The sequence below is a fragment of the Musa acuminata genome, chromosome BXJ1-5, assembly GCF_036884655.1.
Source record: "Musa acuminata AAA Group cultivar baxijiao chromosome BXJ1-5, Cavendish_Baxijiao_AAA, whole genome shotgun sequence".
NCBI lineage: Eukaryota > Viridiplantae > Streptophyta > Magnoliopsida > Zingiberales > Musaceae > Musa > Musa acuminata.
Genome location: NC_088331.1, coordinates 16,557,758 through 16,573,839, shown reverse-complemented (window position 1 = coordinate 16,573,839; position 16,082 = coordinate 16,557,758). Strand labels below are relative to the sequence as shown.

Sequence of the window (16,082 nt, the reverse complement as noted above, 5' to 3'; positions counted from 1 at the left end):
TGCAAGTATGTTTTTTTTGTCCCATGAGACTTTCTTAAGTTGTAGCTTTGTAGTATTGTTTAGCTGAAGCAATCTGATTTACCTTGTCATTAAAAGTTCAATTCTCTGGATTTGATTACTTATTTTGAAACACGACCTCTTATATCACATATATATAATTTGATGGAAAAATAATGCTTCAAAGTAGTAGAAATATATTCTAGCTAGAATTATGGAGAATATACCATAATAAGCTTTGCCTACTTCATAGATAAAAGAAAGGTCTTTCTTACAGGATCCTGTTGTAACATTTCATGTGGGTCTTTGCATATATTTCTCACCTAAATTTATTCCAGAGGAAGATGACCATTTTCTTTTTATCATCATCCTCTTTGACCTCTTTAAGAATTTGTTTTCCCTGAAATGTTGATAATAATTACAATCTCAACTTGTAGCATTCCACTCAATGTTCCATTGCCTTATTTATTCCTTATGAAGTTGTCTCCTACCTACCAACGCTTTGAACGTAACCTACTAAAGCATGGAAATGTACATCTAACTTCATGCTGCGAATCCAAATCTCTCAGCCACGAAGTCTTGCCTTGATACTGCATTCAAATGGAAGTTGCCCTCCTTATGGTGTGACAAGTTAGTTCTTACCACGCCACTATGAGAGTGGTGGCCATCTTTGTGGACTCCTGTGGTGAAACTGACAGCAAATCAAATCATCAGATACCTCTTTTATTCAAGTCATTGATTCTCTTAGTAATATCTCTGCTTTCTTGTTCTCTTCCTTGAACTTTTGTTCGAAGTCACTCATCTCGACGAGTGTCATAGACTCTCCCAGGGTGCGTGGCTTCAGAATCCCTTCTTTTCTTCTGTCAACTTCCAACAGAGACGCAAATTCTTCGGACCGAGTGATCTCAGCAAAATATATTAGGGTAGATGGAGCTGTTGATCAGGTCCCGCGTTGCTGAGGCAACTGATAAGACCTCCTGCAGAATCTCCACTTGACTTGCACTTCCTCGAGAGGTCCCCGAAAGTGAGGCTTTTGAATCATTGAGACTGTTGCATGAGAAGTCATCCATTTCCAAGGGAGGCAAGGTGAGCCTGCGTTGAAGTCTTGCACACTCTATTGCTATATCTATCTGCATGGTGACCATGATGGACGTCTTAGTTAATTTACTGACAACCAGAGAGGAAAAAGTATTTCAAGTCTTCTTGTTCTTTTAATCGGACGTGGTTCGGAGTCACATTGGAAGACTTTTACCTTCCGTGGCGTGCAAGGAAAGCATGCTGGATCATGAAATGTTGGACCAGTGGCGAACGCTTCCTCAGATAGATACTGCATCCACTGGCGATTCTCAGAAGCACTCGCATCAAGCGTCGATCCTTGAATGGTCTCTGAAGAGTGCGTCTCAGAAGGAGAAGGACTACCACGGCTCCCAAATTCTTCACCAATTTTAATTCTATCGGAAGAAAGCTCAGCTGTGTGTGAATCAGCTGGCTTCCATTGCAACTGTTCTACACGAGGTGAACCATAATGCTCTATGATCTTAGCACCAGCAGTTGCACTCTTCATGAATACGCGACAAAGAGCATAAGACTCCTGAATGATCCATGAAGACATAAATCCATACTTCAGACTTTAAACGTGGAGAAGCACAGAAGAAAGGCAGGAGGATGAGTGCCTCGGTACCTGCAAGCCGGAGGGCATTTCGCTTTCCTTCTCGTCGAGACGGTACTCATGCATGACCCAGAGTGTCCGAGAGCCACGCGGTGCTCGTCCCTTGTAGTAAACAAGCGTCTTCTTCGTGCCGACAGCACGCCCTTGAAAGCTCACTTTTCGGTCCTTCCCTGTGGCCTTCCAGTAGCCAGCCCGAGTTGCTCGGTTTGTCCTCGATCCATTGGGGTACTTACGATCTCGGGGGCTGAAGAAGTACCACTCAAGATCCTTGCTTGGTAGAAAGGATTTCTCTGGTGAAAGGAACAAGATTCAGAAATATAGACCCGGAGGAGATGAGAAGGTTATTATTACAAATACGTATCGTTTGCTAGATCATGGAGGAATAAAAGGTAATCCTATAAGTTTCTTTTAAGCAACATTAAGGACACCATCACTAAAACCTAGATATGCCCCTCGTCGGGCCCTAGCAATGCCCCACAAGAAGAGGGATCATCATTTCTTGAAGACTATGCTGCTTTTCTTGTTACTTTTTGACTAGAGTCCAACTCTGTTCATGCTTCTTTCTTTCTCGATAAGCTTTGTGGTTTCTCAAAATGCATGGCGTTGCTCCAAGAAACGAAATTTAAAGCAAGGTCTAGAAAAGGCAACCAACCAAACGATAGTTCGACAAAGTCCAAAATAGCTTCCAACTTTGGAATAATGTCTTATAAGTTAAACTTCCAATTAAATTCAACTTTTGCATTTAATCTGGAGAGAAAAAAACAGGTTTCTTTTTTTTTTCTTCCAAATAAGTCTTAATTTTCACGATTTTTCTTGAAGAAGATACTGCAAGAGAACATAATTATGAGGGGCTAAAAGTAGTGACAGTTGCATGGAACTCTATGATCAAATGATGAGCGTTGCACATCATAGGTATGTTTTAGAAAGGTAATCTTGAAGAATTGGAGTAGGATCTTGGCTAGATATATTGAAGAGGCCAAGTTCTCTAATTCCATATACTGTCGGTGCATCTTGTGATCGAATATTCGAATGTGCTTATAATCTGTCAAGCTCATCTCTAAAATATAATCGGTCAATAGCTGATCATTAATATTAAAGTGAAAAGGGATTCTGCGGAATAACTAACTAATAAGCAGTCCAGATTAGAACAAGCAAATTAACAAAATTGAGATAGGAAGGAAAGAGATACCTGGTAATTCCCATGGCTCGCACTTGTAGAGATCAACCTCGGGGATGATCTCCAGCTCAAATCTATATCCATTAATCTTCCTCTTGAGGTAGTATGCAACGAGCTCTTCGTCGGTGGGATGGAAACGAAAACCTGGCGGCAAGGTGACTGGTGCCATCTCCTAGGAACCTTTAAAAGAGAGAGAGAGAGAGAGAGAGAGAGAGAGAGGTAGTCCATTTACCTGGCTATATAGTGCGATAAGAGGGGTTGTCTTCTGTCATCTTCTGGGTTCAGGGATGGGATTCTCCTCGTCGTCGTCGTTCAGAAGAAGCTCTTGGTTTTGGCTTTAGCTTTAGCTTTGCCTTTGCCTTTGTTTTCGTCTTCCTATGCGTCAGCGGCCACAGAGATCCCAAGCGTCTGTTCTTGTCCTTGGCCGCCAAAACCCGGTGCGGCCACGTGTCGAGGTACCACCGGCAGCCTGTGGGCCCGGTGGGCAATGTCGCGTCAGCTCTCGATATAAATTGCAAGCTTTCACAAATTGACGTAACATTCACACACACATTCCGCCGGCCGGTGGATAAAATGAATTATTGTTATTTCATAGCAATAGGAACTACACTGTGTTTCGTTCGTTCAAGTATATGTATTTAATACGTACTTAGATAATCCCGCTATCAGCTAGTCTATTAGGTCATTAGCATTTGGAAATACAATTCCATGACACAGGTAGCAGTACTCAGGACTCCCGTTCTCTTTCTGATACTTTTGAGAGTGGTTTGATCTCCTTCTATGTGAAGACAGATGAATATTCTAACCCAACTGCAGCAAAGTAGACTAGGTTAAAGGATTAATATCAAAATTAGATAAGCTCAGTTAGAAGATAAAATGAGAAGATTTATTTAAAATGATAAAATGATAAATTTTATTGATACAACGAGAGATAGCAAATGACTTTACTAAGAAGTAAAACATGAGTACAACCAAACATCACCTTTAGCATTAAAGATAATCAAATAAGATAATTCATTGAAAAATATTCTTTTTCAAAAATCATCCATCCCAGTTAGTCTAATGAAATATGTTGCATGATTTTCTTATCTAAAGACATATACCAATCTAACTTTCTCAAAGAGGACAATCAAATTAAGGATATTATAAATAATATTTCATAAGACCCGTGAAAGATTAGTTCTATCATTAATATTTTAATTTAACTAAATGATATCAAAAATAAAATATTTATATAGTCAATATTAAATAGTCACGATATTATGATTTATAATTATTATTGACTTGTTCGCCAACAATTTTAAACAACTTTTCTTCCTTCGTAACTCTCTCTCTCTCTCTCTCTCTCTCTCTCTCTCTCTCTCTATATATATATATATATATATATATATGTGAATTTAACCTGTTAATGGCTTACTTAATATCATCTATTATAGCTTTGGAGTGTCACAAGGGAAGACAAAATAACAATTTAACACCCATCTTCCTGACAACGACGCAAGGTACTTTTGACACCCGCGAACTAGATGTCCACGTGGAGGACTCAAGGGTGGCCTCCCCTTTGATCTCCAACTTGGATTCCATCTTTTGCTTTTTATCCATTCATGCATCTTTAGTTTGGTGTCTTTTCTCTTTTCTCTTTCTAATCGTCCTCTCCATTCGCTACACCATTCTCTCGACCGCTTCTCTTTCTTCCTTATGAGCCTTACCTATAGCTAGTTATTACTTGCCATGTGTCGATCATCCATATGCCCATTTTGCTACGAAATTTTTTTTATTTTAGTGAAATTTCAGCTCAAAAAATTTATTAAAACTCCTCAAATTCCGATTCTATCCTTCATATTTAATAATTCAAATAATTTTTAGGATTTTTACCCCCCAAAACTATGTATTACATGCTTAATATCTAGTTATGTTACTGGCATCTCATGCTTGCGAAAACTTGAATCAGACAAAATATTTGGAGAAGCTTATAATTAATTCATTGCTCTCTTTTTACAATTGATAACCCCCTTGCCATTGATAATTTTTTAAAAACTAAAATATTAGTTTATCATTTATAACTTTAGCATTATCGATTTTTTTTTCTTTCTCATAATCTCTTATTTTATTCTCACTATTGATACTCATCGGCAACATCGACACCATCATCCTCCTCCGAGGAGGAAGAAATATGTATTTATAAATAAGATTAATTTTTTTAGGAATATTAAAAAATTTAAAATAAGATTATAACTAGTAAATAGGATTTACAAATAATAATCTCCTATTTGGATCACACCCTATCACCCAACCACATATAAAACTGGAGTTTTTTGTTTTATCTTTTCTTTTTTTTTGTTAGGACTTGTGATAAAAAAAAATTTAAGTATATTCGGGATTTCGAAATTCCAGTATTAAAAAGGTTTATAATGTTATTATTAGTCAGTAATAATGACCACAGACTTTCTTTAGTAAGTATAAATCCTATTAGTATTATTATTGGTATTCAGATAGAGAAAATTATGAATCCCACCATCATGATCACTAATGTTATTTTCATTTCTCCTACAAATTAATACAATTACAAACAAAATAACGAAGACTGATGCAACTCTTACTGAAATTAGATTCACAATAGCTCTACCGACGAATCTTTAAGCTAACTTGTTAGTGTATAATAATTACCGGTCATTGTCTCTTTTCTCGGATGATAGAGCATTCCTCTTAAGTGAGAAGATAGATGCTCAATCTTCATCTTCCCACAAATCACAAGTCATGTTTGCTTTAAGATGGTGCATGATGTCCCATCATGGCTTCATGACATTAATTAAATTAGTTTCAGTGAATCTTATGTCTTTTTCTACCGAAAGAAAAAAGATAGTATCTAATATTTGTCACTTGAGGGATGCAAATAAGATAATATTTAGCGGATTTGGATGGAGATGGATGATATTAAGTCAAACAAATGAGCAAAGCCTTTCACAAAAGACACGATTACGCGTGGAAGCATGCTTTATTATCTTTGGCCTTTATCAATTACATTACGACGTAGAATGGATTAGATTTTATTGCAAACAAACTCAAATAAAAGTGAATTGGGTGATAAGCTTTCTTGAACAAGTTTTCCATTACAAAGATTGTGGTGGTTCACATGGCCTTGGTGATCAAAGACTTGGAAGGGGTAAGGAGAAACAAATTAAAATCAGATTTTCTATGGCAACCTTGCATGTGTGTTTCTTTCAAGTATATTATCTTGAAAAGATTGCTCATATCGAACAAATCAACTTTTTTAACTGTCCAAAACTAGATCAAGAGTTCGAGTACACAGTTCACATATGATCAAGATTAATTAAAGTGGAAGATATAAACAAAGTGTATCACCAGTGATGAATCCAAGCCAGGTTACAGGTGATCAAAGATTGATCATAATGTATTACAAATAACACAATGATCAAGATCCTTGTTTTTTCTCTCTAAATCATTCAAATGACATAAATCAAGACAATGAAGAATCAAGATTCTTTCTTTCTTTCTTCAATAATAATTATTTATTTATCTTTTGAGATCATATCACGTTCAAGGCTTTAACATTAATTGATCTATAGTCCTATTTACTTTCTGATTAGTAGGGAATGATAGAAATTTTAAAAATATATATTTTTAAATTTTAAATAGACTCTTTTGATATAAAAAACAAGAACTCTAAGATCACATACCTTTTTATTTTCTTTTTTATATATATATATATTTTTCACACACGGCTGCTTGCTGTGGCACTTTTTTTTTCCCCTCTTTTTCTTGTTCTTTTCTTTCTTACCTTCCCAATCTTTTTTTCTTTACAGGCTGAGTTTTGACTTCCTAACGTAACATGCAATTGTGAATAAATATCAGAAAAGTACTTCTTTTAAAAAAATCTGATTTCCTTCTTTAGTGCAAGCTTCAGTCTGTTCTACAAGACCATGTGGTAACGAGGAATGATATAGTTAATTGCTTAATCATGATACTATGATAACGAGGAAAGAAATTTAAAAGACTAATAGTTGTATTTGCTGGAATAAGTCTTTGGATTGAAAAGAAATAACTCAAGATAATATTTTCATAAAATCGATAAATAGCTCAACACCAAATTTAAAATCACAAATGAATATAAAAAATTCACCACCAAGGACACTAAACAATGATACGGAACTAAAAATAAATGATTCATTATTCAAGGAAATGTTTAAGAGATACAGAGACGAAACTTACCATTTTATGGTAAACCAAAGAGATACAGTGTTAAGAGAGAACTCAAAAAGTTTCTATAAATACAATCAGATTCTGAACTCCTCCCTAACTCTAAAACATCAAAATAAATAATAGTGTACAAAACAACCCTCAATGCATAGCGAACTACGAAATTTATTGCTTTGCGGCTGATAACTAACTTTTTTAATACATTCCTCATTCATGAAGATAAGTTGAATTAACTCTCCCTTTGAAATAATATTAACTTTCTGCCTACCAGAGCACCTATTAATAAAACAACTTTAACTTTCTCTAGAAAAAAAGCTCATGAGCTGTTATATTTGAGAGGTTTGAATTAAAGGCTATGAAATAAGCATTGTGGATAATAGAGAATATCATAGGATCATTAAGATTTACACGAGCTGATTGTAGCAAATTAGGTATTCTCGTGTCAATCTCCCCTAGTTGAAAAATACTTGTTCTCAAATCCTTATTTGTTCCATCAACATGATAATGACTTAAATCAACCACATTGAATATTGGAGACACTCTATAATCTCCAAGTAGCTCGATCTCATAAGTATTCTTGCCAATTCTCTTAAGCACCTTGAATGGACCATTAGTATTTGGTTTTAATTTCTCAAATTTGTCTGGTGGAAACTTCTCATTCCTTAAATGAATCTAGATCAAATCACCCACATTAAACTCCATATACTTCTGTGTTTGTTGGCAGCTTGCATGTATCTCTTATTTTGCTTCTCAATGGTTGCTTTAAGACTCTCATGCAACTTCTTTATCTACTTAGCTCTCTCATCAGCATCTCCACTAAATTGCTTAGTTATAGAACGAGGAACTAAGTCCAAAGGATTAGTAGGAATAGCACCATAAACAACCTTAAAAGAACTCTTACTAATGTTACGATGCGTGGAACGGTTGTAGGCAAACTCAATTTATGGAAGAATGAGATCCTATTACTTAATGGTATTGCCAACATAACTTCTAAGCAAGTTTCCCAAGTATCTGTTCATTACCTCTGTTTGCCCATCGGTTTGTAGATGATGAGAGCTATTGAAATTCAAAGATGTACCCAACTTCCTCTATAGAGTTCTCCAAAATGACTAAGAAATTTTGAATCTTGATCAGACACCATAATTCTTGGAATATCATGCAATCTCACAATCTCCTTAAATACAAATCAACAATATGAAATGCATCATTTGATTTGTTGTAGGAAACAAAGTGAGACGTCTTTGAGAATTTATCAATAACAACCACGATAGAGTCCTTGTTCCATTGAGTTCTTGAAAGTCCCAAAATGAAATCAAGACTTACATTCTCCCATGGAACATTGGGCACTGGCAATGAAGTGTATAAACCAGATTTTGGCTTCGTACTTTTGCCAAATGACACACTCGGTGTTGCTTTACAAGTCTTTCCACATCTCTTAATATCTTAGGCCTATAAAAATTTGATTGAATAAAAGCTAGAGTCTTATCACTACCAAAATATCCTCCTAAAACACTACCATGAGCTTCAACTATAATTATTTGTCTCAAAGAACAAGATAGAATACATAAGACATTAGCTTAAAAAAGAAAACCATTAAAGATAAAAAATTACTAAAAAGAACCTGATTTGCAATTATGCCATATTGATCTGAAATCCACATCATTCTTGTAGAAATCTTTGAATTTTTTAAATCTAACCACTTTGACTTTGAAGACTGATAATAAAGAATGCTTTCTACTCAATACATTAGTAACTACGTTTTCAATAGTAGATTTGTGCTTGAGAGTAAAGTTATAAGATTGCAAGGACTCTACCTAAGCTGCATGTCTCTTGTTTAGCTTATGCTGAAGATTAATGAACTTTATGTTGAATCTTGGATTTTGATAATGAAATCAATTGATAAATAATCTAATCCATATGTTGAGATAAGTGTTGTAGGATTAACTAGGATAATGAATAAGTCATAAAGTAGATATTAGGCCAGAGTCAAAGATCGGATGATATGTCGAAGATTCGAACGATGTGTCAGAAGCTCGCCAAGAGTTCGTTGGGAGTTCGCTAAGAGTTCGTCGGGAGTTCGCCAAGAGTTCATTAGGAGTTCGCCAAAAGCATGCTGAAAAGTTCACCAGAAATTCGTCGAGATTTCACTAAAAGAACAATTGACATATCAGATAAAGATTGCTTAGTTAATGCCTTAATTATCATAGTTAGAACCAAGATTGAGTTAGGATTATGAGGTAATCCCACTAACTCAGTTAGGGGCCAACTAGGCCCAAAACTAGATTGAGTTGGGCCGGATAGAAAGCTCACTCAGCCACTTGGAGCCTTGCCAAGTGGTGGCACTACCCAAGGTGACGGGTGGAACCGCTTGAGGCTCAGCTTTCCAAGTGGTTTGGGTAATGGTACCGCCCAGACTAGGTGATGGTACCATCGACAGTTAATGTTGCCAAGCGGTGGTATCACTAGAACCCAGTCTTCGAGGCTCTATCAAGCGGTAGTATCACTAGACTAGGTAGTGGTATCGCCTAGTGTTAGAGTACTTGGCGATGGTACTGCCAATACTCCGAAAATCCAAGAAGAGATACTTTTTGGCTCCAATTCTGAAACCTTTGGGTTTATAAATACCTCACTCCTTTCTGCATGAAAGGGTAATAAAAAGAGCGGAAAAGTGTGAAAAAATCTTTAAGTGTTGGGGTGTAAAAGTGCTAAGGGTCCTCCTCTTTCTTCAGCTTTGTAATCATTAGAGAAGAGGTGTAAGGCTTGTAAGAGTTGTCTCCTAAACCCGTGAAATGGAGACAAGCTTTGTAAGAAGGTGGTTGGTCTTCGCCTATTGAAGGAAGACCATTAGTGGACACCGGTGACCTCGACAGATGAGGAATCAAAAAGTAGACGTAGGTCACAACGACTGAACTACTATAAATCAAGTGCGTTCTTTTCTTACTGCATTCTTTCATTACTTATCTGCACTCTACACTTTACATTTACTCTAAGTTATTACTTTCATTACTTTTCGATACGAGCTTTTTGACGAAACTATTTTGTTAAACGAAACTTTCCAAATCAACATAATTTTTATCGCTGCACTAATTCACACCCCGAGGATTTTCTTGATTTATATAGATTTTGAGTTATGGAATATCACCGAAAACATATTTCAAAAGTCTTCTCTTCTAATGAACGATTGGAATGATTTGGAGAAGAATACTTTCTCTTTAAACGTCAAAGCTATGAATACTTTATTTTGTGCTTTGGATAAAAATGAATCGAGTTTTAATTTACAAAATGACTTATGATATTTGGCATACACTTGAAATCACACACGAAGGCATGAGTAGAGTTAATGAGTCAAATATCAATCTTTTAGTTCATAGTTATGAATTGATTCGTATGAAACCAAACGAGATTATTGGAGACATGTACACTCGGTTTACGAATGTCGTCAATAGTCTAAAAGCTTTTGGTAAAAGTTTTTCTAACTTTGAACATGTTAACAAGATATTAAGATCCCTTCTAAAGGGTTGGGATCCTAAAGTAACCGCAATTCAAGAAGCCAAGGACTTGAACAACTTTCCACTTGAAGAACTTATCAGGTCTTTGATGACCTATGAAATGACGTGCAATGTATATGAAGAACTTAAGAACCACATTCCAAAGAACAAGAAGGATTTGACACTTAGAACTTAAGAAGACCACTTGAGAGAAAACTAAAGCGATGATGATGATGACTTGACACTTCTAACAATAAAATTTATAAAATTTATAAAAAGGAGCAAAACTAAACATGACATTAAAAACAAAAATAAACTTAAAAATGATCAAATAATTTGTTACGGATGCAAGAAGCCATGACACTTCAAAAGCGAATGTCCCCAAATGAAGAAGAAGCAACCGAAGAAGAAGAAAGTGCTAAAGGCTACTTGGGACGATTCGAGTGCATCCAAAGATGAGGAGCCAACCAATAAAGAAGTCACAAATTATGCTCTAATGGCGCTCAATGATGAGGTAAGTGACCTAAACAAATCTTATTTATCTTATGATGAATTACTTAATGCTTTTAATGATTTGTTTGATAAATATAAATTAGTTAATAAAAAGTATAAATTATTAAAAAATGAGCATGCATGCTTCTCTTATTAGCGAGTTTGATAGATTAAAGATTAAACATGATAATGAAATATTGCTTTCTTATATAAAATGTGAAGAATTAGAAATGCTTAAAAAGGAGAATTTGCTACTACATGAAACCTTAGAAAAATTTGAAATAGGAAGAAAATCCTTAAACATGATCCTTGCAAAGAGGGATCATGCTCATAGAAGAGATGAAATCAGCTTTGTAAGTAACACTTACCAAAAGCCAACCATCTTTGTTAAAAGCCCAACCTTGCATATTTCATCCCGAAGCAAATATAACTTTTGTTGCAAATTTGGAGATTATTCTCATAAATATCTATTTAAGAGGTATAGTCTACATAAGTTAATTTGGGTCCCTAAAGGAATCTTAAATGATATAATGCAAAATGATAAATTAGGTAGATCTATTTATGAGGAACCCAAGGTAAAATGGGTACCTAAAAGAAAACCCCCCTTTCTTGTAGATATATCTACAATCTCAAGCTAGGAGCAAGAGATGGTACCTTGATAGTAGATGCTCAAGACACATGACCGGAGATCCAACACACTTTTCTAAGCTCACTAGCCAAGATGAAGGATTTGTCACCTTCGGAGACAACAACAAAGACAAAATTATTGGAAAAGAAAATATAGGTAATAAATCAAATATTTTGATTAAAAATATTTTGTTAGTAGATGGTTTAAAGCGTAACTTATTAAGCATTAGTCAATTATATAATAAAGGCTTCAACATCAAGTTTGAATCTAATGCTTGCATTATAGAAATACCACACATGAATAGATCTTTAATTGCCTTAAGGACCAACAATGTCTAGACCATTGATCTTAACGAGTTTTGTAATGAAACTTGCTTTTCGGTTTTAAACGATGATGCTTGGCTTTGGTATAGGAGGTTAGGTCATGCTAGCATGAAACTAATCTCCCAAATTTTATCTAGAGAACTTGTAAAAGGAATCCCTAGCATCAAATTTGTCAAAGACAAAGTGTGTGATACATATCAAATAGAAAAACAAATAAAATGTAGTTTCAAGTCAAAGAATCAAATAAACACCTTAAACCATTGCAATTGATTGATATGGATTTATTTGGACCAATTGATATAATAATGAGGTAGCAAATACGCCTTTGTAATTGTTGATGATTATAGTAGATACACTTAGACATACTTCTTTACACATAAAAGTGATTGTTTTAAGTATTTTTGAAAATTTTGTAAACATTTTCAAAATGAAAAAGGCTTTATGATTGCATCTATATGTAGTGATCATGGTGGTGAGTTTCAAAATCATGATTTTTAAAACTTTTGTGAATCAAATGAATACAAGCATAATTTCTCTACTCCAAGAAACTTATAACAAAATGAAGTAGTTGAAAGAAAAAATAGAAATTTACAAAAAATGACAAGAACCATGTTAAATGAACATAGCCTACCCAAATATTTTTGGGCCGAAGCCGTTAACACAATATGCTATGTCATGAATAGGGTTCTAGTAAGATCATTACTTTCTAAAACTCCTTATAAGTTATGGAATAACAAAAGACCTAATGTTTTATATTTTAAAGTTTTTGGTTATAAATGTTTTGTTTTAAACGAAAAAGATGCCTTAGGAAAATTTGATGCAAAATCTGATGAAGGTATTTTTCTTGGTTATTCTTCTACTTCTAAAGCATTTCATGTGTTTAATAAAAGAACTTTAGTTATAGAAGAATCTATTCATGTTATTTTCAGTGAGATTTCTGAATCTAAGAAAAATGATTTTGATGTTGATTTTGATTTTGATGGTTTAAATTTGAGTGAACCCTCTCCTCCCATTAGCAACCTGGATGTATCTTATTCGAAAGAATTCTTACCTAAGGATTGGAAGTATGTAGATACTCATCCTAATGAGCTAATCATTGGAGACACTTCAAAAGCAGTTCAAACTCGTTCTTCTCTTAAAATTTTTTGTGTGAATGCAGTTTTTTTATCTCAAATTAAACCTAAATGCATTGATAAAGTCTTGAAAGATGATTCATGGGTTACCGCAATACATGAGAAATGAGGTGTGGAAACTTGCCTAATGATCATTTGCTAATTGGTACTAAATGAGTCTTTAGAAACAAGCAAGATGAACTTAGTATCGTGGTTAGAAATAAGGCTAGATTAGTGGCTAAAGGTTTCAACCAAGAAGAAGATATCGATTATAAAGAAACGTTCGCTCCTATGGCTAGACTTGAAGTCATAAGAATTCTCTTTGCCTATGCTATTTGTAATAATTTTAAGTTATTTCAAATGGATGTTAAAAGTATTTTTCTTAATGGTTTTATTTCCAAAGAAATTTATGTTGAACAAACATCCGGATTTGAGAATACCACTTTTCTGAATCATGTTTTTAAATTGTTTAAGGCTCTCTATAGTTTGAAACAAACCCTAAGGGCTTGATATAAGAGACTTAGTTTCTTTCTAATTAAGAATAATTTTATGAAAGGCAAGGTCGATACTACATTGTTTGTTAAATATTTTAAAAATAATTTTCTTATAGTTCAAATTTATGTTGATGATATCATTTTCGATTCTTCAAATGAGTCTTTATGTGAGTCTTTTGCCAAGTGTATGAGCCAAGAGTTAGAAATGAGTTTAATGAGGGAATTAATCTTTTTCCTAGGATTACAAATCAAACAACTTAGTGATGGATCCATTGTTAGTCAAACTAAGTATGTGTTAGATCTATTAAAACGATTTAATATGGATAGTGCTAAAGTTATTAATATACCAATGAGCACTTCTACAAAATTAGATATAGACATTAATGGAGAATGTTTTAATCAAAAGACTTATAGGGGTATGATAGTTTATTATATCTCACAACAACTAGACTCGATATCATATTTAGTGTTGGACTATGAACTAAATTTCAATTTAATCCCAAGCAATCTCACTTAAAAGATATTAAAGGATTTTTAGATATCTAAAAGGAACTCATAGTTGTTAGGATCAAGAGCACTAAGAGAGGGGCGGGGGGGGGGGTGAATTAGTGTAGCGGAAATCTTTCACTATTAAAATCGAAAGCTGCGTTCGTTTGATAAAAACGATTTCGATGTAAAAGCTGATTCTAAGATTACTTTAACTTAAGATTAAGTGAGATGACGTTAAAGTAAATCTACGAAGGCAGTTTACAGTTTATGATGAAAATCAGAATGCAAGCGCAAACTGAAATGCGACGTTCGTACGATAAAATCGGTTTACGTCTAAATGCCAATTTTGAAGATACTGAACTTTGAGATACGTTTTATAAATGCGCAGAAGGCAGTTTGCAGTTATGATTGAAATCAAAACGTAAACGTAAACTAAAATGTAATGATCGTACGAAAAAGCCGATTTACGTCTAAACGCAGATTCGGAAAGCTCTGAACTTAGAAACTCGTTCGTAAAAGCGCAGAAGGCAGTAGCTATTTAGGAGGTTTGCAGTAAAGATAAAATGCTCAAAGTAAATGCAAACTGAGATTTAGAGTGGTTCGGTCAATCTTGACCTACTCCACTTTTGGCTTCCTCCACCGACAAGGTCATCGACGTCAATTAGAGGCCTTCGTTTAATAGGCGAAGGCCAACCACCCTTTTACAGTTTCACTCCTTTTGATAGGCTTAGGAGACAACCCTTACAGAGATTTTCTCTCCTCTCTTTACAACTCAAAACATTGAAGAACAGAGGGAGGAGAACTTTTGGCTTTTACAACAATTTTGAGCTCTAAGAATCACAGAAAAAGATCAAGTTTTCGGTGTAAGTTCTTGCCCTTTCAGTGCTGAATGGGTGGGGTATTTATAGGCCCCAACCCAGTTCAAATTTGGAGCTCAAAACTATCAATTCCCGAAATTCCGGGATCAGGCGGTTGCACCGCCTGGCAGAGCTCGAAGACTGAGCCTCTGGGCGGTGCCACCTCTTGTCAGGGGCGATTGCACCTCCTGCCAGAGCTCGAAGACTGAGCTCAGGTGGTTGCACCTCATGACTGAGGCGGTTGCACCGCCTGCCAGAGCTCGAAGACCGAGCTCAATCGGTGCCACCTCTTGTTAGGGGCGGTTGCACCACCCAGTCTCGCTCGGAGACTGAGCCCAAGCGGTGCCACCTCCTGGCTGGGGCGGTTGCACCGCCCAGTCTCACTCGGAGACTTACCCTAGGCGGTGCTACCTCCTGGCCTGGGCGGTTACACCTCCCACATCAATCAGGGTCCGAATGGGTTGATATATTCGGCCCAATTTGGGTTTTTTAGGGGCCCAATTGCCCCAAGATTAAGCTAATAGGATCACCTCCCATTTTCAACTTAATCATTGTGCTAACTACGATATTTTCTAAGACGTTTACTGCAACTTGCTCCGGTGCGTCAATCGCTTCTTCCAGCGAGCTTCCGGCGAACTTCCGTCGATCATCCGATAAACCCTCGGTGATGCTCTTGCGGACTTCCGGTAAACTCCTGGACTTGCGACGATCCAGTTGGCGAGTTCCGACGAGCTTCTTTGGCAAGCTTATGGACTTCTCGGATTTGTTCCCGCAGAACCTCCGATGACTGTCCGAACTTCCGTCGAACTCTCGAACTCCCAACGTGATCATTGTCTTGACTCCGGCGCAACTCCTACTGCATGTCTTACTTTCATCGTAGTTAATCCTACACATGTAAACAAAACTCGATCAAGATAATTAATCCTAAGCAATTAACCAAGTTGTCTGGCATGTCATTGGTCCCTCGACGCTTTGTCCGATTCTTTGGCGCATCGTCCTTTCCTGCGGCCTATTGCCCAATCGGCCAGTTGGCTCCGCAACTCCGATATCCTTGGCACAATACCCGCTCTTCTTGGCCCGATGCCTGAGTCCACGGCCCGAAGACTTCTATCGATATGTCGACCGATCCACCGGCCTG

General features: G+C 36.0%; 1 protein-coding gene across 1 annotated transcript; it reads right to left on the bottom strand.

The window, feature by feature from the left end:
• Positions 1-226: 226 nt before the first annotated feature.
• On the bottom strand, positions 227-3,207 carry LOC103973445 (NAC domain-containing protein 54). The gene is made up of 4 exons (XM_009388009.3): positions 2,856-3,207; positions 1,679-1,956; positions 1,250-1,588; positions 227-1,127 (listed from the first exon to the last, which is right to left on the bottom strand). Exons 1-4 carry the CDS (start codon positions 3,010-3,012, stop codon positions 903-905), a joined length of 999 nt encoding a protein of 332 aa, XP_009386284.2. The 5' UTR covers positions 3,013-3,207; the 3' UTR covers positions 227-902.
• Between the last annotated feature and the right edge of the window lie 12,875 nt (positions 3,208-16,082).